Here is a 26,980-nt window from a genome sequence, read left to right as displayed (position 1 = left end):
GTCACTAAGCCTTGTTAAACTCTCCTGCAGGATTAAGCTCCCTAAGGAGGATTATAGTGTAGTCATGGTGGGATTTGGAACCCAGCTATAGTGAAGAGTTGCCCAGTTTGTCAAATAAATGTGTCTGAGCCCTAAAAGGATTTGACCTAAGCAATCTTATGTCCTAGACGTTTCCTGTTTAATGGGTTGGGCACATTCCTGTTCAGTGTGCTGCTTAGGCTGCTCGCTCCGTGCAATTAACTTCTCTCATCCGTTGTACAAGAGACCTAGAACTGATTAGTGGTATAACTCAAGGCTAAATTTTAAGATGTTTAGCATTGTATCCATTTGTGGATCCTAGTCTACATGTAATACCTTGAAAACAAATAAACAAAAACTAGATTAAAAGAATTATCCCCCAGCAAATTTAATTGAATAGAGTTGAGGCTATTCCGTCAGACATCTCAAAGCACATTGTAATCTCTAATTTATTTGGGATGGTACCTTTTTCTGGAACATCTTAAACTATGTAAGGGGAGATCATTGTTATATTCTTATTACTGATTAGAGTTTTTAAATTGCTTTAAACATGGAAAATGGCTTTAGTTCAAGGCAGGATGTTTGTTGCCTGAGGACTGCATATAGAGAAGCTTTGTAGTGATAAAAAAGACAAGGAAGGTGAAGTGATTCATGAAACCTGCTGACAGATCCCAGATTTCAAATCTATGTGTGATTTGTATGTCATGCACTTGCACAGGACAAAAAAAAAATGGTTGTAATTACTGTCAATTCCTCTGACATGCTCTAAAAAGCAAAGGGTTCCTGAGGGGTATGTAAATACAATTACAAGTGTCTTTCAAAATTATATCAGCACTTGAGCCTGCATGTGCTCCTTTGATACTTTAAGTGACAGCCGTCCATATAAAAGAGAACACAGTAAGCCTGTGTTGTAGACAGCAGAGAGTTTGAAAAATTAATGAAGAAAATCTACTTGAATGGAGCAAGTTTTGCTCTTGTAAATTACTTCAAACAATAGTGTTTACCTTAATCTTTATCTTAAACTGAGATTAAGAGAACTGAAGAGTTTGCCTCTCCAAGAATAGACAAAAATTTTGCTATATTTTACGTTTTTTGGTGGTGATGAGGAAAACAGCAAAGTCCCTCCTCTCTCTGCTGTGACAGAGAGCAAGGGAGAGATTGTGTCCCTGTGATAATCAGGAAGGACAAAGGATGTTCCAGATAACTTCTTTTCAGTTGTCATCTTTACCTTGGAAGCATCAAGTCTTCTGGATAATTTCTTTGCCTGTCTGTCAAGGATACTGAAGAAACAAGCAGGCTTAGAAAGAGGGTAAAGAAACAAGAATGCAATAGAAGCAAGAAGTCTGAGAGCTCATTTCTGACTGAAGGGAGGAAATTGTGGTAGGAGCATCTAAACAAGACAGGAGGAGGAACTGGTGTGAAGATGTAGCGCTGTGGCTAATCACAGATAAGTATATAGAGGAGTGTCTATAATAGCAATGGTGGCAATAAGAACGGCAACATAAAGAATCTGTGGAGATCACTGTTCAGTTACTGTCGTAGTAGGTAGCTGGATCGTGTTTTGCTCTTTGAAACCCCATTGGTTTACGTACAGGTAATAGAACTGAGTACTTGAAAAGTGGCAAAATATCAAAGGTTAAACTAATGAAATACCTGTTAGATCATACAAATGCAACAAAAATAAGGAGTTACAGAAATAACAAAAAGTAGGAGGAATGCTGGAATTAATTACATGTCAATAATGTGTAGTTATAGCTGTCTAGACATGGTAAATAAAGTACAGCTTGACATACTGCCTTCTTGTTAAGTGTTTAACTGAGTGGGTGTGCACACATACACTTCACCTCATGCAGAACTGTGGGAAGTACTTTTGTGCATCAGAGAAGGCATTGGATCTTGGATGAAATAAAGCTGGGTAATCCATGTAGTTTTCAGACTTGTTTGCATTTGTGACTGTTTCAGAAAGAATAAGGCTCGTATTCTGCCTAGTTTTCAGATGGGTGAGGTTTGAATGCAGGAGATTTGAAAGCAGAAGGTTTTACTGCCACGCTTGGAGCAGAGTAAGGGTTGAGTTCAGTCCTGCTAAGGTCATGTAGGGAATATTCCACATTCGCTTCACTTGGATGACATCCATATCAACAGATCAGAAAGGTATTTGGGAGATCTGGGCCCTTTTGGCCTAGTCTGCAGACTGATTCTGAGTGTGAAGTATCAATAGTGCACTGTTGTCTGAGAAAAAGAAGTTCTACCAATAGAAGTGTTTTACGTAAGCTGTATTAATTAATTCTGCTGCTCTCCGCAACACTAATTAGAACTCCGCTACAGTATTGTCTAGTTTTGGACAGCATATTTGAAGAAAGATGAGGGTGAAGTGAGTGGTATCAAAAGCAAAACAAGAAAGAATGGAGGTCTACAAAATATGACCTGCTAGACTGTGAAAGTTTAGATGGTTTTGGTGTGGAGAAAACGAGACTGAAAGATTCACAGTAGCAGTCTTGAAGTATGTTAGAAATTGATCCACAGAGGAATAATGCTTTGTCAGAGTTTGCTGTAGATAAGGCAGGGCAATAATACACTTGAATAGCAACAGGGGAAATGCGCGTTAGGTATTAGGGAATACAAGAAGCTGAAGTGCTGGAATATGTTCTTTAGGGAAGCTGCGGAATCTGCATAATAGAAGGATTTTGAGAATAGACTGGACGACTTCTTGTGTAATGCTGCTCTTTCATCCTGTATTGGGAAAAAGAAGAGAGAGGAGATTAGCTGGTATCTCAGAATCTGTTTCAGCCCTTTCTATGCCTAGCAAGGGCTGTATTCCTCTCAATGTTTAATCAGAAATTTAGGGAAGATCTGCCTCTGGCCTGTATGTGAATCTAGTGTGTCTTTCTCTCTTTTTTTTTTTCCTTTTTTCTTTTCCTTTTTTTTTTTTTCTTCCTTAGCTTAACATTAGTAAGTCTTCCAGAAGCTGATATACCTAAGATGTATGATAGCCAAGTTGTTCTAATCTTTGGGAACTAGGTTTTTGGAGTTTTTCTGTTTGTTTTAAATTGATAACTAAGTGATGATATGACAGAACTTCCTCACGTATTTTCAAAAGTGTAAAAAGGTCATTTGACAATAGTTCTAAAAGCATAACTATTTTACTTTGGTGATTGATTTTTATACAATGTCAGCTTTCCTTTTGGCTGAACAAGCATATCTAGTGGTAAAGACTAAACCCAGTGGAATGGTGAAATAACTGGGAGACACCTGCTTTTTTCCTGTCAGCATCTAATTAAGAAGAGAGGGAATTGGTCATCTGAGAATTTTAAATATTGAATCTATTTGCTGTTTAAAAGCTTATCTACTTTGATTGGATAAGATAAATCTTCATTCCAAAGTTCTCCTCATGCATCAATGGTTATCACTTGAAAACACGAAATTGCCTGATACAATCTATTGTCTTTGTGAAGAGAATGTAATTTTGAGGTAGAATTTTCGGATCTAATGAGACTCAGTGTAGATACGCATATGAAAACATACTGAGTTCAGTGCAGAAGTAACATGTCATGAAAACAGGGTAGTGTGTATCGTTCTTGGAGGTACTAATGGAAAACCTACAGTTTGCTTAGTTCTCTTTCCTCAGGAAATTTGCCTCAGGATATTTGTCATAAGTGAAGGTATTAAAAAAATACAAAACCCTCTACATATAGGGTCAGAAAGAAGTTTTGTGCAAGGATTATGGGAGAGGCATGTGTAAGCTCCACCAGCTGAGTCCGCAGTATAAGCCACTGCTTGTGATTTTTATCGTGAATCACTTTGATTAGATCACTGTGAAGTACAAAAACATCATATATGCAATAATAAAATGTGTTTTTCAACACATCAAAATATTTTGTTCTGTTTGCCCTGCTTGACCTATGAGACAGTACAGTGTAGTCATCTTTTTAAGTGGATACCAGTTCTGCCTTCGCTAGTGTTGCTAGCCCATTGTCTTCCCGCGAAACAGGGACATGCCACAAATCATCTGAGTTCCGCTGCAGCTTTTGAATAGCGTCTAGTTAAATTTTTGCAGAATGTTGGAGCTGTGAGGGCAGCCATAAAACCAAGACAAAAATGTGTTTTTAGAAATCCTTTTGGAAAGAAACAAAGGCAGAGTAGCTTTACAGAGAAAGGGACTTAGGAGGTTCCCCTTATACAGCTCTGCCCAGGCATGACTGTGTGAGCTGATGTGACCACCTGGACCTAAAACCTGCCACCTGCCTTGTCTTAACTCATTCAACTTTTCAAATGCAGAAAAAAACCCAAACCAAAACAAACCCACAAACAAACAAAAAAAAACCAAAAAAACCCAACTCAAACCCAAACAAAACCAGTTTGCAATGATGGGCAGTGGGGGCAGAAGGGATTCTATGAAGAAATCCTTTTGCTTATATTTTCCATTTCTCCTGCAGTTGTTGCTGAATCGTAAATTTATCACAGCAGGAGCCTGCCTTGTTCATAATATTATATCATAGTGACTTACAGAGATGGAAATAAAATCACATACATGCAGTGCCAATTTACAACTAAAATCTCATCACTTTACCCAGGCATCTTTTTTGAATCTGGCTCAAGAAAGTTTCATAGGTTTTGGAAACTATGGGTGTATTCTTGCACTGCTCTCCTTTGACAAATGTATCTAAGACTTCTTAGATATAAGTGAGCCTGGACTATGAGGCAGAATGATGGTGCAGTTGGCTGAGCCTCCTTGTTGTGAATTTACTGCCTAGCTCAGGGATGAAGCTTTAGGAGCAAGTATTAGTAACACATTGTCCTATTGTTATCAAAACAACAATTTGAGTTTATCTCTAGTGTTGCCATTTTTTTCCAGTAACTTCGCTATTTATTTGGTGTTTGTATCTCTTGCTTTTGTTGTCTTTAATTAGGCTCATTTGTTTTACTTAAAGAGCAGAGCGAGGTGTTTCATTTCCGCATGTTTAAAATTGGTTTTGAAGAGTTTGTGATACATTTCTGTCTATATATATTAAAAAAATATTCCATTTATGTTGCAGTGCTGTAGCACCATCATTTTTTTTTCAGAAATGAATTTGAGATAATCTAAATTGCAGATCTTGTCATATCTATGCTACAGTGCCATCGTTAGTAAAGCTTCTAGAGTTTAAAGAGGAAAATGATCTGTATGCTACCTTAAAAATGCACTGTCCTTCTTTAATATGAACTAGTCCAAAACCAAAAGAGGTCAAGGCTATAGCAGTAGTGGACTTTTTCTAGCTTGAAATTGTGGCTTTTAACATTAACGTTGCCAAACTAGCTAAGTGATATTGAAGGATGTAGTTTCTCATTTAGAATTAATTTTCTTTGGAAAAGAGGGGGAAAAAAAAAAAACCTGAAAGCCTATAGAAGAGAAGAAAGGGAAGAGGAGTCAAGGAAGTCCAAGAGTCCAACCTTGCAGAGTTTCTGCCAAAAACTTCCTTTCAGAAGAAGGATTTGTCGTCTGTTTTCAATTTAAATCTATGTGGTATTATATTTCTAAGGTTCCTAAACTTTAGGATGTATGAGGATAGTACTGTCTAGTTAGGTAGAACTAAGATAAGGATAAAGATAATGTCTCTGCCTTGAATTACCTTCTCGTACTCTGGTCAGTTTTCAGCTGAGAGGCCATCATTAGCTTTGTATCCTTCCTAAATGTCTCCAGAAGAATTGAGGAAGTTAAAAGCTGTGGCCTGCTAGGCAAGGAGAAGAAAATAATAGTTTCATTATAGTTTTCATAAATTTGAGAAAGGTGAAGATGATCTTCCCATTTCAAAAGCATATGAAACTGTCTTATTTCTTGCTCTTTGTGACTAGCAAAACAGCAATAACTGTGAGAATTGAATTTGTTTTATAGCAAAAGCATTTTTGAATAATTATTTGAATATTTGTATAGGGGCTAGGGCTTACATCCTATTGTTTGAATTTCGGGCTTCTTACTTCCCTGAAAAGCTGTATTTAAATATTCTTTCATGGGTACTCTTTACCTGTGTAGATACTGGCCTGTGTTTTTGAAGGTACTGTTCAACTGCTGTTCCTATGTCGTTACTCCCAAACTTACATCCTAATATTTTTTGACCAAAAAGGGATGACAGGCAAATTTACAATTTCCATTCAGTCTCATACGAAGGTGTCTCTTCTACCAGAAAATTTATGCTACAGAATTTTTTCTGGTAGAATCTGAACTGTGATAAAAACTATTTTTTGTAATAGATTTTTTGTAATAGACATTGTGCCCAAATTTTGCTACAGCTTAGCACTCAACCACATAGAACAGAATACTATGAAGGAGAATTAAATCATGGTTTAGTTCCATCTATACTGGCAAAGCAATTTTTTTAGCTAAGCTGGAAAACTTGTGTGGGTCCTCCAATACTAGTTTTTACAGTATAGGCAGGACTGACTTTTGTGACTCAACTAACCGTGTTTTTTTAATTAGATCACATCCTAAAGGAAAAATGTTACTAAACCATCTGAAAATATAAAATATAAAATGGATTGGGCTTTTCTAGGAAAAGATATATATAAAACTATGCAAATAAAATACAAAGATGGCAGTATTGCTTGTGAAGCTGTGTTAACAAAAGGAAAACTTAAATGTTCTGGCCTCAGCAGTTCACAAGCCACTTAGGTCTGTTCATGGGGAAAGGTGTGTTAATTTTTATAAGAAATGCTTGGCATTCAGGAATCCAGAATGTCTTCTGAATTGACTAAAATCACAATAGTAGCCTTTAAATATTTTATTCCTATGTCTGTCTGGGCTGTGATTTTTCTGAATATTGTTTAGGAAGAATAAGGTAGGAGCATCTGTACTACAGCTGCTGTTCAGATAGACTGTAGACAAAACAGATGGCACAATTATTTTATTTGTTTATGAGGAGCCAGAAATAAGAAGGCTTTATATTCTTTTGAAGTGGGAGGACTTTCCTCATTTTCTTGAGATTTTCAAAAAAATGTTTGTCCAGAGGGTATTTCATAAACTAGGCTAGACAACTATCCAGCAACTTTTTTTTTATTTCTATGACATGAGGAAGAAGGAGATTCTTCTTTCTGTGTATCATTTCTTGGGATTGCTAGATTTGATATGAAAGTATTTATTAATAGCTTCTACAAAGATGCTGTGATATATTTAGAAGAACTTGCTGAATTTATTAGTAAGTGTGCAGAGGACAGACTGTTTTCTTTTTAAATAATTGCAAATGGAATCTGTTCTTTTTCCCTAATTTTCCTAATGAGTAGTTTTAATATCTTTTTTTTTTCTGTCTTCAGCTGTTAGATGTGGAATCAAATAAATCTGCTTTTAAATCAAATTCTGTAACAAGATGGTCTTCTAATTAGCTTAATTTAAAATTAGTGTTTGCTCAGTCTTTGTTATGTTCAAGTTTTAAAAATTACTGTAAGGAGAGAAAATCTAGCTATTTTTTATCTTCGAGCTCAGAACCAGTATTTTCAAGCATTGATACTTACTCACCCTTTTCTCTGAACTATTTATTACTTAAACAAAGGCTGACAGCAAAACTCAGTCTATAATATGTAAATCCTTGTGGAAAAATAGTGCCAAAAAACTGTGAAAAAATGGGTCCAGGCAGCTGCGTCACAAGGTTTGACCACTTCAGGCTGGGGTGCCAGGAGATTTGAGACAGATGTTTTCAGACATGCCGCATGCCTAAAACATTTCCAGGGGTCGAGCTACAAATAGTGACTTAAGTGCAGAAACAGGAAAAGTATGCAGGAGGACACAAGAGTTTATTCACCCCTAGGTGCACAGCCAGCCTCTTTACATTACATCTGCCTGTCAGGGTTGGCTATTTAAGCTGTCATGCCCCTGGTATTGCTCTTTGTCTGCCTGTGAATAAAGTGCAGCATTGTGATTACTAATCCCACTCCAGTGACTTGACTTTAAATGTGGTTTTGGAGCGGATCCCGGAGTTCTGTTTGCTAAGCTTCCTACTCCTGTTTCAGAGACACCACTGGAGATCTATGAGAGAGAGCACTGCATACTGCCCTCCTCCTGTAGACCTGTCGCCTTTTTCTACCCCCCCCCCCCCGCTTTTTTTTTTTCCTAAAATTTTTTGAAGGAAATCAATGGATACCAAAGTGATCTGTTTATTTTTCTTTTTTTCTTTGCCTCCGCTGACAGTGGGAAATCACACTGGTCGTATCAAGGTGGTCTTTACACCCAGCATCTGTAAAGTGACTTGTACCAAAGGCAACTGTCAGAACAACTGTGAGAAGGGAAATACCACCACCCTCATTAGTGAAAATGGCCATGCTGCTGACACTCTGACAGCCACTAACTTCCGAGTAGGTAAGTACCCTGAAACTGTATTTGTCCTTAGCTGTCCTCTCTTGACTAACAGAGGGAGGAGATGTTTTGTTATTAATACCAGTTGTGCATCTGTTACTCTTTGTTCCGTGGGTTGTGCTGAGTAGGAACCATTGTATATTAGACAAGCTTTCTGGTATCTTTCAGAAATGTTCCCAAAAGTTCCTATTGTGTCATAGAAAAAAAATCCCATATTCTTCATCTGAATTTTCAACTGTAGCCTACAGCATGCTAAGTTGACGCTTTTGGTAAAATTCATCTCTGAGAGTATGTGTTGGTAAATAGATAAAAAGTAAAATTCCATGAAAAGTTCTGTTTCCTCTTTTTGCTTGTTGAATAGATATCAAATGCATGTAAAATCTAGCTAACAGAGTGAATCTGACTTCAAAAACTTGTTCAGGAGTTCCTTAAAACTACAATCCTTTTAAAAAATATATAAACTTAAAACTTTTTCTTACTGCTGAGAGTAAATCAGATTTAATATTTGTTATTTTTAGAAACTGAAACAATAAGTCTAATTGAAGTTACTGAAGCCAGTCATTTCTCTGTTAATATTTATTCTTTCTACTTGCTCAGTAAGGGTATCAACAGTGTGCCAGTCTAAACCCTGTAAGTGCTTGACTGTGTTGAAACAAATCCTGAAAGCTATCTAGGATAATGATTAGCATATTTTAACTGTACACTATATGATATCGGCAGGAATTTGTGTGCAAGTATTAGTCGTGTAAGTGAAGGGAAATATATGGATACATACCTAAACCCTTTAAAATTTGTTGTTTCTTGTTATGATATCCTTAACTGCTCTTGGAAAGTATTTTGTCATTATCCTGAAAATATCATAGTATCATTTTCTAAAAAAAAAACTTTAAAAATTAATTATTTTTCCAGTTTGTACTCAAAGAATGCCAGATATGAACAATGTAATTCTAGTCTTCATCTAGTATAAACATAATGTCAGGCAGTGCTGAGGCTGGCCAATACTGCCCTTTTGAAAGTGCACTGTATTTTAGTCTCTGAGGGGGGGAAAAAGCTATTCCAAATTATTCTTCTTTTCATCTGGACAGATGATACAAAGAGCAGTTCCCTCATATAGACTATCAGACTGTGAGTGAAAGCTCTTGAAATTAATAACACATTCCTTGATAATACGCATGTTTGTAAAAAAAGGTATATGTTTTGGACTAATGATAATAAAACCAGTGTTTCAGAAGAGCAATACAGTACATTTGGGGTTTGTTTATGGTTGTTCTGAGGCATTAAAAAAAAAAAAAAAAGGATTTTGTAAAGGAGTGGTAAATCAAATAATTCAAACTTCTGTTTACTGTCAATACAGATTTTTACCAATGTTTTGGCAAGAACCACAGCAAAGTATGTGTTTTGTTTTTTTTCTGGCTACTGTGAAAGGATAGGGTTATTCTTCCCCCCTTCCGTTTGACCTAATTTTTAATTGAAATTATGAAATACTGAGAATGGGCAGTCTTGTAATTTGTCTGCTATGTAAATCTGTGCTGTAACATGACTGTCTTTCAAATACTTGAAAACTTGGAGAGTGGAAATTGACCTGTGAGGACGTGTTCCGCACCTTCCTTCCTGGCCTCAGGCCATGCAGCTTGTGATAATAGTGTACAATATGCTGCTAGAAATGCTCAACAAAAGCAGCCTGTAATAGTATTTGATGGAAAGATAAGGGTTATGTTTAAAAATGTATAAAAGCAAGTTGCTGCATGTGTATAGGGATTTTTAACCTGCTTGTAGCTATCTGTCTTCCATGTTACTTTTAAAAGAGCAAAAGCATTCACCACAGCTTTAAGTATCCTCGTTTTTACAGAAGAGGAATAAGAAAGAGGTCTAAACTGTGACTTCGAGGCTCTCCAGTTAAAAATAAAAGTGCTGAGTGAACTTAACTTCTTAATAGCCAGAGAGGAGAGATCCTACACCTGTAGATTGAGTTCTTTCACTGATCACGAGTTTTCAGGAGCTTTTGAATCAGGTTAAAAATATATACTACTGAAATAATTTTTATCTGTTCTCTAGCTAGTGTCCCTAATTAGCTTAGGCTTGTCCTGATAGAGATGTCTCCTGATACATAAAGCAGAAGTGATTTGAGCCTTCTGAGATCATTTATTTTTGTTATATTTTTAACATCTGTATTATGATATACTTGTGCTTTTTGCTTTTAAGTCTCTATTCTAAACTTGTGTACTTAACTTTTTATCCAAAATGCATAGAAATTCTTATTGTGATCATTTGACGTTTTAAAAGTGCAACCATGAAACAGAATGTTATGTGAGAAAATACATATTTAAAGCAATGAACAGCACTTTTTCAGTATGGTTTTTTAAAAAGTATTTGTTCTTCCTAAAACCAGAAAAGATAAATTCACATGCCCTATTTGGAAAACTAACTCCTATTACTAATAATAGATACCTGCTATGAGTGGGGAAATTTTGAAACTACTTTAGGTTGTTAGATCTAAATGCATTTCTGTAGCACGAGCAGTGTTCTAATGCACAAGATTGAGTTAAGATTCTCTGATGACAGATTGCAGTTAGCCATCGCTATTCTTAATAATCCATTACTTCTAATGATGAGACAGAGTAAAGTTTTGTGTTTATCTTTTAAACTTTGTGTTGAACTTTGTAAACACTTTTTGGAGAGAATAAGTTGCAGTGTCTGTACTGAACCTACTCAAGTTTTTCCATGAGTTATTTCAGATGCATAAAATTTGCTCAGTTTGTCATTTCAGCCGAAACTTGGTATCAGTGAGTCCAGGCAAGGAGTAAATCCTGTTTCCTGAAAATTTTATAAGATACGGCGGATAAGCCATTAAAAATAAAAATCCATAACAAGAAACAGAATAGGGGAAATGTAGCTTTTTCAGGTAGCTGAGATTTTGGCTGCTCTCATGAAGAGCTCTAGCATTTCAATTGAAGGTGATGAAAGCTTGGTATTTAAAAGGAAGGATCTCCTTTATTGCCAGTCTGCTTCAGTGTAACTTTGGGGTTTTTTTTTTTTCAGTTTCATTTTATCAGCGGAGTATGTTGCACAGTTAAACTGACCAACCTCTGATATTTCATTGGCTTGGAGAATGAAAGCATTTAATCTGAGTGGAAACTTCTGCTGAATAGATAATTCTCATTATTCTATTGGATTGATGCGTGTGCAGTTTGTATGGTATTTCAGTCCTGATATATCTAGAGGTTGTAAAACAGGGTCAGTATATGTGCATAGAAAAGTATGTGTATAGAATAACATATGAGATTTCTTGAAGTTATTGAAGTTATTCAGTGGTGTGTCCTATTTCTCCTCAAAACTATTTCACATTCCAAAATACCTATTTTTAAAATGAATTTTCTCTCTGTAGGGAGTGGGAGGACAGTGACTAATTTGTAACTGTAAAATGAAGCAGTAAGGAATTAGGAAATACCCAAATTAATGTTCTTCATGCTCTTTATTTTTTTTTCCCTGTTGTGCATATGTATTTGATTATAGATTTACATTCTATTTTTTCCACAACATCCCTGTCTCGTTCATTGCACAGGAATGACAGAACTTAGTAAAGAGAGCAGTATTTTAGTGGTTAGGTTTAGAACTTAGTAAAAAAAAGCAGTATTTTAATGGTTAGGTTTATATTCACGGTTCATTTGCAGCCCTGTGTCTCATTTAAAGCAGTTAATTCAAACTGTTATAAATGAGAAGTTAAAAAGAGTTGCATGTTCTTCAGTGGAAGTGCGTATCTTTCTGTAGAAATTTTGCGTCTGAGCACTTTGCAGTATCTGTGTCAAACAGAAATAGCAGCATTCTGCAGGTGGAGACCAAGGAGAGTTTAAGAATTTTTTCCCAAGAACATAGGAGATGGATTGTGGCAGAGGTGGTAATAGAAATATTGTTGTGCTACTCCCCTTTACGTCATTCTTTAATGCTCATCAGTATCTCTGCTTTTAACGTTCCCTTCCCCTTTTCTTCTGATGCCTTTTCATGTATCCTGCACAGTTGTCCTTGCTCCTGGCTTTGTTGTGCGCAACCATAGTTTACTTAGGCCATTAATGGAGTTCAGGGTATATTTTGTTGGTGTGCTTTCCCTTGGAAGAAGGGCAGATTTTTAGGAACCCTTTGCTTCTTGTTTCGTTGAATTTGAGTGAAAGTTAGTGTTTCTCCTAAAGCTTCACTGGTCTTTGTAGGGAATTCTTGTGAGGTTGACAATGACATCAGAATGTGTATTGTGGCCTGCAGTCCGTGTGAGCCAATATTCCTTGTAAGACTAGAAGATGCTTATCCATCCTCCTTTCTTCTGTTCTCCTCTGTAAAAGGTCCATTTGTCTCTGGTCCTATATTAACATTTTAATAAGGATCTGCCAGACATTGTTTGGTGGAATGGTGTCATGGTGTCTGAAGTGAAAATGTATCTAATCCTTTGTATTTTGAAGGACTAGAAACACTTATTTAATGATGAATTTTAAAACTTGCAGCATGGATGACAGTGATCTGGATATCCTGTACCCGTTTGCAATAATGCTCAAATTATATTGCCTGCTGAATTTTGGCACTTTCTTTACTGGAATTTTGTATCAAAAAAATTTCCTGTTTTACTGTGTTGACTCTGTACAAATGTTTTGGGATAATTGAGGTTGTCCAGAATTTTACAATAATGTATAGACAGAAACTTCCAAGAAGCATCATAAACATCTTACTCGAATTTTATTTGGTCTTCTGCTGAAAGTAATGAAAGAAAATTTGACCAATATATTTTAAAACAATAGGTTATTCAAAGATTTTTAATAAAAAGAGCCACTATGCAATTATTATTCTAAAATAATTTCCTGTCTACGAAAGAGTCTAGAGAGCATAATTATTTAGAACTGTGAAACACACATGATCATGAATTTCTGTCAATATTGTAGAAGTTAACATTGCTTTTTATTCAGGCACTTCCAATCTTATCAAAGAATTGTGTTCATTTAAAAATGGCAATGACCCGTAAGCAAGCCAGCACATTTTTATCTGTAGTTTGTGTATGACAGGAAATCCAAGAGCAATGAATGCTGTTTTCTTGCTGCCATTTGCTATGTGTTGAAGTTGTTGTTTCTTTGCTCTGTAAGGTACACACTACGCATATCCTTCTACATTTAAGAGGTCCTACAAGACTATGACATTTGAGGAAGACTGTTCAATATTGTTTGGTATGAAAAGGCATTTATTGTAAATAACATTGGAGGGCAAATTTGATGATGTGTAAAGGCATATAAAAGACCAACAGCTCGTAGAAGTATTTGTGTAGATTTGTGAGAATTTATAGGCTCTTCTGGCAGTTTGTGAGGTGTACACTGTTTGGTTTTCTACCCATTATATTTTATTCTTTACTTTGTTGTACTGATTAGTCAGACTTGCTAGGGTGCAACATGTTAGAAGAGGTGCTTTCTTGTCTATTATGAAATGGTGTTTACTACTCGGTGAATGGTGTCAGCCTGAGTAGATAACCCGTCATATCTGATCTATGTAACTCATGTCCCAGCAAAATACTGTTCCTATGGCTTCAGCTGGGACTTAGCAGATGTACATGTAGCTTCTCAGATGGAGGATTTAAAATAATTGATAACAAATGTCATGCAGGGATTTTTAAAATTCCTTTTGGTAACATAACTGAGGAGAATTGAATTTTAATTTTTTTTAAATGCTTTAGTTTTCAACTTGATTATGTTCCATCAGACATCCTAATTGATGAGGAGCTTATTTCTGGAATAACTGTTTAGCTCAAGAGCAGCTGTATGATAACTTGTAGTCTGGTTTTAGTAGTGTATTCTCTGTAGGCAAGAGTGAAGCCTTACTTTGAAATATCTTTGAGTTTTGCACTTAAACTTGTCCTAGTATTAGCCTTCTCTGAAGTAGTTATTATGTAAGAACCTTGCTGTTCCCCCAGTATTATCAGTTGTGTCCTTTTACTGTCTCTGTAGTGGCTACCTTGTAGCCTTGTTTATTGAAAGTTTTGTTTCTGCTGCTCCTGCAGTAATTATTATTTCTGCCTTCTCAGACTTTGTTTTATGCTATTTTTGCTGCTGGATGAATTTTTTTTTTTAACAGACACTGGCGGAGACTTGAAAATTTCAGAATTCTCAGACAACTTGGTTAAAAGATTAACTTTTTAAACTTTCTGCCACACTACTCAAGGAAGTTGGTCAGTCTGTCAGTGTTTGTTCCTTGGGGTGGGGGGAAAATCAGGACATTAGGGTTTGTTCACTGCTTTAGCTGGTAATTTGAAATTTAGTCTGTATAAATCATGACCATGTTTAAAATATTTATTCATGCAGCAGCATTGTAACAGCTGTAGCAAAATGAAGGCCAAGTATTTTTCCTCAGACACTGGACTGAGTGGCTAAAATAGAAAGAAGGACAAATAATGGAACTATTTTATGAATTGTTTACATCTTCTGCCTTACAGAAGATACTAGGTATTTCCCAGCCTGAAGAGCCAATGCAAAACAATTTGGGAGGAACCACTTAGGAGCATCAATCTAACAGATATTGCTTTCTTCCAATTTCCCTTTGCTCTATAGAGTAAATTTGAGCAGACGGGAGAATGAATTAATTTACTTACAATCCAGACAGTGTAGTGTAGGCTTTCCTGATCTGAACCACTAGTGGACTAAAATTCTACCCTGTAATGTAAATGTACCACTCTGTAGTCTGAGCAACGTGCAGGGTTTTAATGCATTTTCCATTATTGGCCACCTATGCTCAAATTACAAAGAAAATTTATATCTGAAGGATTTTGTTGTTCTTTTTGATATCCACATCTGTTCAGAAGGAGTACTTTCTTTCTTCCATGTATTTATCAGTACTTGTCATCAACAAATAGTTCTGGTTTCTGCCATACAACTTAGAGCATCTGTGAGCTCTTTCTTCATAATCTTAAAATAATTATTCAGATTTGACATCTTTCCCTCTGATTCTAACAGAGGCCAGATGCTGATTTAAAGAAAATATATTGTTCAGGCAGACAATTTTAATGAGGTTGAACTTAGACAAGCCTGTTAGCAACTCATTTCCACTCCCTTGCTCACCTTAAGGACCTCAGACCATCACTATGAAGCAAAAGTCCATCTGCTCTCAAAGTACTCACCTAAGTGTGTATTCTAGAGAATACAGTTTTTGGATGTGCAGTCATAGGAAAAACCACAAATGGAAATGGTACAAAATCCACACCTGCAGCCGTTCAAAAACACATGGGATATGCTTCCCTCAAAGTTAAAGCAAAACAGAACACAAAGTTAAAATGCATAATGCTTTATTTTACTGTATATGGTTTTAATTTATAGGGATTAGTTTATGTACATCTGACTTGAAGTACTGTAAAAAGAGAACTAAGAGTGCATTTATGTGAATGATTACATTGTTGCATATTCAAATAAACACACTACCTTGTACAGCTATAATTTTGTTATTGCTAAACCAAATGTCTTTGCACATACCTCACTGAAGATCAAGTATATGCCAACTTTGGCTTAAAAAAGGAGAAAGTTGTCTTTGAATTATGCAAGCACAGAAGAGTGACAAATTTCTGTACTGGTTAAAATATGGCATTTATCATGGATAGATTTCTTAGCAAATGGGCTTGTGTTTAATGTGTCCTTTTAGACATAACACAATCAGAAGGACGCAAGCAGCTATCAGTGTTCTACTGATGGCAGGCTTTCCCTGTTCAGCCTCTCTACTGTCTGTTCTGTTTTTGTTTATTCTACTGCAGATAATTCCTTGTCTCTGCACAGTGTAGCCTGTATAACTTTCGCCTATCCATTACACATACAATTAGTTCTTAGATTTGAGTATCACTGTAATCGAGAGGCCTGTTTGTAGCATAAAGGCGCAGGGATTTCTGGATCTTTCTTTTGGAACATGAGCTATGTCTTCATTATGTACACATTAACATTCTTTGAATTTTCTAGCTATCTGTAAAAAATCTGAACGTTAAAAGGAAACTGTGAACTTTCAACCAGGGATTTACTAATGTGAATCAAGTTTAAGTCCATGGGAATTGTAAACTTTTTGTTTTTCAAACCTCTTATGAGGTCTTGAGGGATACCAGTCAATGAGTAGAAGGAAGATTGGGTATTTGCTGCTTGCACAGGAATGGAGTTGAGTTTTAAGAAACACAGTTCACAGAGTATTTCTCGTCTGTATTTTATTTAACCAAATACTTTAATTTGCCATGTTGATTGTATTTTTAGTTTAATTTAAAGATAACCTGAGCTATGAAGTCAAATTTTTGTATTTGCTATTATTCAGATACTTCAAGTTTAGGGGAACTTTCACCAATTTTTCATGTCATAATTTAGGAACATGAGTTCTCTGACTTCTCCCTGAGAAGGGACTGTCTCTGTCCATAGATTGTATGGGGCAACTATCTCCAAACATTTTTGGTCATGTGTCCCTATCAGTAAAAAGTTCTGAGCACACACCCCAAATATATGTATATTTATTTATTTATAAATTATATACCTGTGCTACTGTATATATCCTATGTATGTATATTATAAAACATACACAAAATAGAAATGAGAAATGGATAATATAAAGATGATGTAAACTGTATTTTGAAAATGTATTTTATTTTTTAGTGGTATAAACTCATATTTCTTTTCAGCATCCCATCAGCACTTCGGGTGAGCACATCCTGCTTTGGAGACTGCTGGTACAGGAAACCAAAGGAGACTGGTTTCATAACATAAGCTGTAATATTATCTTTCTGCAGTTAGTATGTGTCCATCATGTCTCTCTTATTGTTGATTATATTAAATTCAATCTGTTACGTTAGATGCTATATATGTAGATGCTAGAACACCTTTTTTCAATCCATTTGGAAATTACATAAGTCCAGGAATGCTTATTGTGATAATGGGGGCAAAGGAATTTTTTGTACTCGCACATATTTCAGTACACAGGGTCAGGTAACACACTGTGGTGTGAAGCTGTCAGTGGGGTTGTACACGGCTCAGAGGAGACTGGAACTGGACATGACCAGTCAGAGCACTAGCTGTATTTTAGGTTTATGCAGCTTATGCAACAATTTATACAGCTATTATGTGGTGTTAAAAGAACTACAATGAGAAATGTTGAAGTTCTGTGTTTTTTAATGGATTTCCAACTGTAAGTTCTCTGCGAAGTAACCTTTATCCTTCCTACTCATTAGCACTGACTCTGCTCCTTTCCTCGTTCAGAGCTCCAGGATTTGAGTCTCTTGCTTTTCACTGGTCTCCGATGACCTAATTTATTACTCAAACCGTGAATAATATCCTTCCCAATATTCTCATATTGTGTCACCTCCTCAAGGTCAACACCCTAGAAAACTTTCCAATTTCTTATGATTTAGCTAGTGCCAGAAAATCTTAGATAGCTCATGTTTTTCATGTTTTTAGCTAGTCCAGGATGATCTGGATTACAAGCTATTATTTGTATGTTAATGGGTATCCACTGGAAAGAATCTATTTCTACTTTATTCTTCTTGTAAACTTTTTCACACAAAAATAAGCACTGTGGTAATGTTACAGTAATCAGAGAGCTGTCTCCAGATGTTTGGAAATTATGGAAATTTTTGAAATGACTGTATTGTTTTTGCAGCTTTTTCTATTCTAAACAAAATTTTGTTATTGGAGGATGTCTTGTGGTATAGGATGCAGTGGATCAGTGTTCATAGACCCTTTGGATCTAAGATTGGGGATTCATCCCACTCATCAAATCTTACTGAGGCACCTGAGGCAGTAGCCTACTAGTTGGTGGTAAGAGACACCTTTATGGCAGGTTGGCCTCTGGATGGCCTGAATGGCCTTCTGGGTGAACCTCTCTTCACTGACAGAGTGGGAAACCTCAAGTAACAACACTCCTAACTTAGAAGGCGCAAAAAGGCACAAAAGGTTAAATGGGATGAATCTCAGCTTAAATATCTATTATTCAGTTACCAGAAAGGGTAGAGATGCTGATGTCTGTGGCCAGTGTCAGCTTTGCTTCTTCTGTGGTCCTCAGAGTCTTTGCATAGGAGATGTGACTGATCGCTTAAATATTTCTGAGGGCCTTTTGCCGTATTTTCTGATGGTAACCAAGTAGTTTGATGTCTAAGAGCAGCTCTTTTCTCTGCCTTACACTACTGGGTGTTATTACTTTTTTACTCAATGCAAGAGTCCAGTATGTTCTTCTGGAAACAGCCTAATAGAAGAATGGTGTCAGAGCAGAGGATCAGTTCAGGGACTTCATCAGATTGTAACAGCTTAGTGTCATTATTGTCAAGTTACTCGTTAATCCTGTAGTCCTTAACGGCAGGTAATGCTGCTCAGCTGACACTAGAAGGGAAGGGTACAGCCTGGAAGGATTCTGTAGCAAAAGAGATGCTTGTTGTTCATTGTTATCTGTTCTCCTATTGAATTATTGTTCTGTCTGTTGAAAACAGACACATTAACACATTAGTATTAAGCATGCTCAGGCACGTGTACGTTATACAGAGGAGTAAGAGTCTTAAAAGCACTGGGAGCATAGGAAGGGTTAGTTTGCATCAGACAGAGGGCACCTTGATTGCAGTGTTTCCACTTTGGCAATTAATAAATTGTTCAGGAGTGTTTAAAAATGATACCTATAAAGACTAAAACAGCAACTAGTAGGGCTTTTTTTTCCGTAGTATACGGATTCTAGGCCTAGCTTTTGTGTTATACTCACTATATCAAGATCAGCTGTAATAAAATCAGTAGAATCACCACATGATCTGGGTAGGAGTGAGTCATCCCTTAACACTTCTTCTATCCCCTTGCCTCCAAAAATAGCGTCTGAATCATCTCAGATATTGAGAATATTAGAAGCAGATTTAGCAAAGAGTGACTGTGAGCATCATGCCTGTTAGTGAGCCACAATTTACCTGTCAGTCATTTCTCAAATACCATAATTTTTGCTATACCTTTTTTATGTTAACGACAACTTTAGGCCATTTTCCATGATAGAGCATGCCTTGTATTTCTCTGATAGCATTTGAATATTCTAATATTGTTTTTCAGCCATCCCATTCTGTAACACTTTAATAGTTTTTTGGCAGCTGTTGGTCAGATGGTGCTCGTTTCAGTCACCTACACACAGGCCTAGGGTTGCATTTGACGTGTCTGAGGCTAGCTGGCTAATCACATGAGCATAGAAGGATGTGATATAGGTTCTATGAGACTCCCATGCTCTTTGGACCCATACTGAGGGATGGGTGAAGCACCTGGAGGTGTAGCAGATGTCTCTTGGTTGAGTTTGTGTACACATCTTCAAGTCACCAACATCAACTTTTCTTCCTGAGGTGTTTTAAACTACTGAGTTAAAAACTGAGGAAGACATACAAGTAGGACAGTGAAATTACCTTGTGCATGTTCATTCTGGATTTCTTGCTGATCATGATGCTCACTCAACAAATGTATTTTTCTCTAAAATGTATTACAGCCTTGTCCTTTAAGACCTGAACATGCTGCCCAGTTTTTAGTATCAGGATCTCTCATAGCTGACAGTGTAGCCTCCATTAAAGAACAGCTGATACCTCACTATTGATATGCTTTTATAATGAAAAATTGAGGCATAGTGAGACAGCTTACGTGTCTGCATCCACATATGAGATGCCTGTTGAAACTTTTGTTATAGGTGCTGAAGTTCTAGGAATTTGTTCAGCTCATTGTAATACAGACACAGAGAACTAAGGCAATACCTACTGGACTCTGTTTTCCCTTGGATGGGATCTCACAGCTTTCCCTCTCCAGTGAAGGCAGCATCCCTCCCCCTTTTTCATAAGCAGACAGTTGTTTTTTAGTGTATATCTAATTTGTTACACTTAGTGCATCTTATTTACAGTGAGTTGACACTACCATTAAGTGATGCTCATCACTAGACAGCCTTTCAGCAGCTCACATAAAGCTCAGTTACTTGTGGAGATAATGATCATTCCAGAAGCTGAGCCTGTACCTACCAGCTGAGTTAGAGAATTAATTTTAAATTGAATATTTGCTGTTGGGAGATACGGAAATGTAAAATGCCTGAAGATGTAGTTGATCTGATTTTGTGATGCTTTCTTCTACTTGCGTTCCTTGGTAATTGCCATGTAGTGCTGCATTAAGTAGCATCACAGACATTCCTCCAATTAGACTTGAAGGTACTATATGATTTGTTAATGCTTTGTGCTGGTAGTGGTATGTGGAGGAGTTTGAGAAGAACTAGTGAAGTACAGTTTCATTTAAAGAAATGCATCTTCCAAAGTTGTGAGAACAGTGAAAACATTAAGAGAGTAGGTAGACTGCATGTTAGCAGTGAGCTTTCTTTTTTAGTGTCTCCTTTCTGTTTATTTTAAATGTATTATTCTAGATTTGTAATATAACTTTAAAAAACAACTGCTATAGTTCCTGGTTTTGAGTTACATTGTCAACATGTGCAGTGCAAAGAAAATGCATGTTAGTCTATGAAAAAGTGTAGGAAGCTCATTTTGTAAAATGATATGACTGCAGTCTGAAAATGGTCGTGGTTACACATAGTGTATCTACAGTAAGGTTTTTCTTCACAAGTGTAAACATGCAGCAACTTTAAAATAGCTGAATTGATAAATCATCAAATAGCCGTAGGCATGATGACAGCTATGAGCTTCCTTAGTGTGATGTCTTTTTGAAAAAAAAAAAAAAAAAAATGTGCAGTATGGCATTTCGTGGAGTAGGGAGAGTGACAGAAAGAGAAGGCTGTTTGGAAATGTAATCTTTTTTTATTTTTTTTCTATCGAGAGGAAGAATCCTTCTACATTCTTGGCAGCATATTTAAAGTGTGAAATCATGCCTGTCCAGATGGCTTTAGTGACTGTTACTTGGTCTTGTACTCTGTGATTCTCAACTCTACTGAGCTCAGTCATGAGACTAGGTTCAAGCTGAGAACGGTTCTTTGATTCCAGTCCTCAGAGCTACCTGCATTTTTCTCTAAATCTTTGTATATAATTTTTCTTCAGTAAGGATTCTTTGACAAGTGGAAATTAAAAGTAGAATTGATTAGGAGAAAAAAAAAAAGATGAAAAAGTGTGAAAAGGTAGGAATTACTTTTGGAAGTATTCAGTCATGATTCAGCAAGGAAGAAGGAAGACACCAGCCTGATTTCATAATGATGAGTAGGACATGGGGGATCACTGATGATAAGTGGAAGGGGAGAGAATAGTAGTAAGTATAAATTAAAAGATATTAAATATAGGAAGTTGGTAAGGATAGCTGAAGAAGTAGTGGAAGAATGTTTCAGAGTAGACATTAAATAGCATATGAGAAGAAGCCCAGTAGTGGTACAGGAGATGACATACAACAGACATGTGGAATTATTACTGCTGATAGAATAAAAGCAGAAGGATTCAATAACTATTTCCTTTGTGGGTGGAAACAATTTGTCCAACATACATACATCATATCAAAATGCCAGATTACTTTCTGGAATGTCAATAACTAGAAATACTGGTTAGAGAGTTTCAGAGTAGATGTAGGTACCATCTAGTAGATCAGAACTGTTAAATTCAAGGTAGTGATCTTAATAAAGGGGCTGAAAGGATGAAATCTCACGCTTTGTGAGAATGATACAATGTTCATTCCTCCTCTTTTAAAAATGTTGGTCCATGTTGGATCAACAAAAACTGGATTTCAAAACTATTTATCAATTTCACAGTCAAAGAGATCTCACTAGCCTTCTGGTTACATTAATGAGCCTTTTAAGTAGAGGAAATGAGAATTTCATCCTCAATAACTTTTAATCCATTTGGGAAAGGGCCCAGTCATACCATTTTTACAGCATGTCCTTGGAAATTGTCAAACAAATGCTGTGTTACACCATTGGCAGGAGGTGGAAGCTAAAACTCTTTTCTCCTTAATTGTTCTGCCTGGATTCCTCACACTGAAATATGGGTATTTCATCTGTTCTGTCATAATACGATACAATGAGGGATACATTTCTAGGACAGTTTATCTAAAGCAATCCTTTTTCAAAAGCCTCATGTTCTCATCATGTTTGAAAGTTCAGGATGCTCTTTGCAGCAAAAAAAAAAAAAAAGTAATTCGGAGACTCATGTGTCCTAGTTAGTAGTTTCTGGATAAAGAAGACATTTTACATGAAAGGAAGGTGTGTACATCTGTATGTAGCAAGTATGTAGATCTCCTTACTCAGGGATTTTTAGAGGCAGCCTGCTGCTTTGCTCTGCTTGACAGAGTCAATTGTGCAGAAAAGGTTGTTTCTCTTTTGGAAGCGTTACATTTGGTTCAGGACTGTTCTTTGTGGCTAATGCTCTTGATTTTCTTTGAGATTTCCTCATCCTGCACCCCTGAAAATGTGCATGATCCAGACAAGAATAACACCACAAAGCTTGTTTATTTTGGCAATAATTTGGTTTCGTTGTCTAAATAAACAGCAGTACTCATGACCCCATTCCCAAGTGAGGGTATACTACTTTGTTAAAGATCCCTTGGTAATAATAGTTTAGAAATATAAGGCAAATTCTAATGAAGTCAGTAACCATGTTAATTCATGTTAACTGAGAACCCGGTTTAGTAGCTGTATATTTTTTATCATACTATTAGGTCTGAGGTAGATTTCTGTTCAAAGATCTGCAGTGTTGCAAATCTTCTTTCCAGTGGAAACATCAGAAGTGCCTTCAGTATTATGTTCAGCCTTTTAGAATGATTTCTATTAATGTACTACAGCATTCAGAGTAAAAATTTGTTTCATAAGATCATTGTTATCATATTTACATGTCTACTGATTAGCAGTGTGAAGACGACAGTATAAGGGCCCACATTCAATATAGTTTCTCTATGTCACTTTCTGGTCAGAAGTCTGGCATAATAAGTTAACTTCTGAACATTTTTAGATGTTTGTTTTCTTTCTCACCGAACAAATCTGAATGTTAATGCCTCCACTGAAGTGACCAGTGCATTCTTTTCACAAATTGGGAGTTCATACGGAAAAGAATGTGTGTAACAGCTTTGAATAGAATCATAGAATGGTTAGGGTTGGAAGGGACCTTCAAAGGTCACCTAGTCCAACCCCCCTGCTAGGAGCGGGGACATCTTTGACTAGATCACGTTGCTCAGAGCCCCATCCAACCAGGCCTTGAATGTTTCCAGGGATGGGGCCTCCACCACCTCTCTGGGCAACCTGCTCCAGTGTTCTACAACCCTTAGTGTAAAAAATTTTTTCCTAATATCTAATCTAAGTCTACCTCCCTCTATTTTAAAACCATTACCCCTAGTCCTATCACAACAGGCCCTACTGAAGAGTCTCTCCCCATCTTTCTTGTAGGCCCCCTTGAGGTACTGGAAGACCGCTATAAGATCTCCCTGGAGCCTCCTCTTCTCCAGGCTGAACAGCCCCAACTCTCTCAGCCTGTCCTCATAGAAGAGGTGCTCCAGCCCTCTTATATATTATGTTGATGATAGTTGTAACTACAGAAGCACAGAATAAGGAGAAACAAAATCCTGGGACTATATAAACAAACTAGATTTTGGGGTTCTTACTCACAAATGGTATTCAAGTCTGATAAAAGCAGCCTCCAATGTACTGTGAAGTAAAGATGTTCTTCAAAGTATGCCTCTTACCTATACTGTTCTATTGTCTGTCATTCCTACTAATTTACAATTATTCATTGTAAAAATATTACATGATGGAATGTATACCATTTCAGGGGAATCTGTATTTGTGTAAGCTAATTAAAACTATGTAAACTAGTAATAAATCAAATGAAACAATTGACTAGAGATATTTCTATATGACAACTCTTGCATTGTATTTTTTACTTTGCATCTTTTTGGTGTATCCAACTGAAAAAGTTGGCTGTTCTGCACTATTGTTCTGCCCACCTTTCCTGTGCTGATTTTCTAGCAGCACTTACGAACATCTTTCAAAATATAATTGCCTGTTATTATGCATATTACAGGGTATTAATCTACCTGAGTTCTTGCCTTATCCTTAAGCCCTTGTTCGTGCACAAGATAGCATTCAACAAAAGGAGACCAGAGGAGAGCCTCAAAACATTTTCCCCTTCTTGTTGAATACTAGAGATTTCATTAAAAAGTGCTGTGGTGGGGAGGCTCATCCCCCATGCAGTACTACCATTTGGTACATACCCTGACTCCTCTCTCAGCAGTAGCAGTGAGTAGCCATTTCTACAGGACTGCTTACATCTGGAACCAAATCTGGTGCTGTCCGTACTGTTTGGATCAGTGAATAGCAGTGGTACGTAACAAGGGATTTGTGGGTGATAGCTAGGTTATTCACACAAGCAGGGCATCACTTCCCTGTTTTCTGTGATGAGCAGAAAAGAGCATTTTTCATCTACTGCTGGAGCTCTCACCATCAGATTTACTTTTAAAAATTGTGTTTGGTTGTTGCAATAGAATGTTTCTCTTAAAAGTTGTCACAATACAAACCTTAGGATAAATTCAGACGTGAATGTAGACGTGTTATACTATTAAATCAAGGCCACTTAAAGCTACTTTTCTCCCCCTGCTTCCCAAAGCACAGGTTTGTAATATCAAGATTATCTTAATCTTACTTTAAAAAAATAAATTATTTATTTGGTTACTTAACTTGCAACTTCTTTACATAACACCTCTGAATTACAACCAGGAATCTGAAGAGAAAACTGTTTAGTATGAAGTAGTTAGAAAATTAGAGGGCTACAAGGAAGACATGGGGGAAAAAAAAAATGTAGAAGAATATGGAAGAGTCTAAATGGAGGATAGCATCATTACTGTAGGTCATACCTCCCTGTCTTCTGTGAGTTACTGTTAGAGTTTCTGCAATTAGAAAGTTGAAATAAGTTTGGAGTGATTGCGCAGATCTATATATAGAACCTCTGGATTTCAATTTTTACGCAAAACATATGGTGTTTAGAGGCACTACATTACAAGCATGTTGCATATGGCAGCGTTTCCCCTCAGTGAATACCATCTCTTCTTTCCTGTGAAAAACTGGGTTTGGTAGAACTGCATGCTAGTCCCTGCGCTTTCTGTGTGCTTAGTAACATCATGGATGAAAGATGCCCAAACAACTGAGGGGCATGTAGTAATGCTGGATAACTGTGTAGTACTCAGAGACAAAATTGATCTCCTGATTCGTGATGCATCCAGTGGAAATTTTGTAATCTAATGAGCAGTTTAAGATTTTTCTTGGAGGGTCTGTTCATGTAATTGAATAGTGCTTACACTTGAATAGTTGATGGCGTGTGAGTAGAAAAGGCAAAGAGTGATGAGGGAAAGTGAGACAGAAACTTGCATGTTCCCTGAAGTGTGAAAGAAAAGGAATTTGGACAGTCAGATGAGGAACATTTCAAAACCCCATCCTTATTTTCTTCAACATTGGCTACAGGAAGGGAGTTTCCATCCATCCTAAGGGCTTGTTTGGGTAAGCATGGGCTAATTCTAAGGATTAGGAGGATTTAGGTGCTTGGAATTTTTGTTACACGTTATTTTGCTTAAATGAAAACATTTGGATTTGATTAAATTAGTTTATATGGAGCTGTTCAAGTTTGAGTATCTTAAAAGCAAATTAGATGATGTAATTACAAGGACAAACTGTGCATCGGTGGTTTCCTAGCTTCTTTGTTGATGATTTCATGCTCTATTCTTGTGTTTCCAACCCATAGCCATGGCAGCTTTATCAGGATTCATGTTGCAAATGTTCCCCTTTTTCTATGTATTCAGCCTTTCAGAGAAACCCTATGGGGGCATCTTGATGCACCCTCTCTGCTTGCCTCATTTGGAACAGTGATACCCACCAAGTTGTGCCAGGGGAAATTAAGGCCTTTGGATGCCAGAGAAGTCAAGACTAATTGATTGCCCAAGATTGAGAAGAATACTTAAAATGTTTGTAATTCCTTAAACCTATTTCTATATATCTAAAGGATGGATGTTAATTTATATTAAGAAATTGTTAAATTTGTTCAATAATACGTTGGCTGATCCTTAAGAGGCAGTTGAGAGACTTGACTTACGGCAGTTCTGAATGAAGAATTTGTTGCCTTTCATAGGTCCACTAATACTTTCTTTATTTTGTTTCTAAGATAACCACATGTGAACTGAAGTTTCTTGTCATCTTGTGCAGACCTATTACCACATTTGTATCAGGCTGTGGGCGACTACAGGGTTTCACACCATAATGGATATTTTTATTTCCTTTTTTTTCGGAGGAAATGGCAAAAGCCCGGTGAGAATCAGGTTCCAGTGCACCCTTTTTTCTGAATGCCAGTTGTGAACATACGTGCAAACCCAGCATCTTCTAATGGTCTCTCACAGCACGTGGGTCTGGTTTTTGTCAGGAATGTCCCCTATGCCTCTGGCAGTGTTCAGCCATTCTGTTTGTTTAAGTTCTTTAACTTCAATGACAAAATAAAACAAAGCAAAAAACTTCCATCAGAAGTTGAGCTGTTCAAACATACTCTGGCTTTATATCCTGTTCCTATCTTAAGTGATTCTTTCCCCAAGGCTCTTTGGTCTTTGTTAACCTGAGATTCCCAGAGCCTTTTTGAGGAAAAGTAGTGTTTCCTTCCTCTGCCTTTTTGGAGGCTTACACCTCCTTCAGCTCACTTTTCTCAAATGGTTTATGTAAAATTCCAGCTTT

At 36.8% G+C, this 26,980-nt stretch overlaps 1 protein-coding gene across 5 annotated transcripts in view; it reads left to right on the top strand.

The window, feature by feature from the left end:
- Positions 1-26,980, top strand: part of LTBP1 (latent transforming growth factor beta binding protein 1) — a 200,847-nt gene that overhangs the window by 57,989 nt on the left and 115,878 nt on the right. For 3 of the 5 annotated variants that reach the window (XM_086744059.1, XM_086744063.1, XM_086744060.1), the window contains one exon: positions 8,171-8,338. In XM_086744059.1, coding sequence (XP_086600185.1) covers positions 8,171-8,338 — 168 coding nt within the window. Of the gene's footprint in view, positions 1-7,972; positions 8,339-26,980 lie in introns of those variants that run through there. The other 2 variants (XM_086744061.1, XM_086744062.1) reach the window with 2 other exon arrangements.

This window comes from Chlamydotis macqueenii, chromosome 3, assembly GCF_036417535.1.
Source record: "Chlamydotis macqueenii isolate bChlMac1 chromosome 3, bChlMac1.mat, whole genome shotgun sequence".
In the NCBI taxonomy this organism is placed as follows: domain Eukaryota; kingdom Metazoa; phylum Chordata; class Aves; order Otidiformes; family Otididae; genus Chlamydotis; species Chlamydotis macqueenii.
The sequence above is the reverse complement of the archived record's forward strand: the minus strand, read 5'-3'. Positions and strand labels throughout refer to the sequence as shown.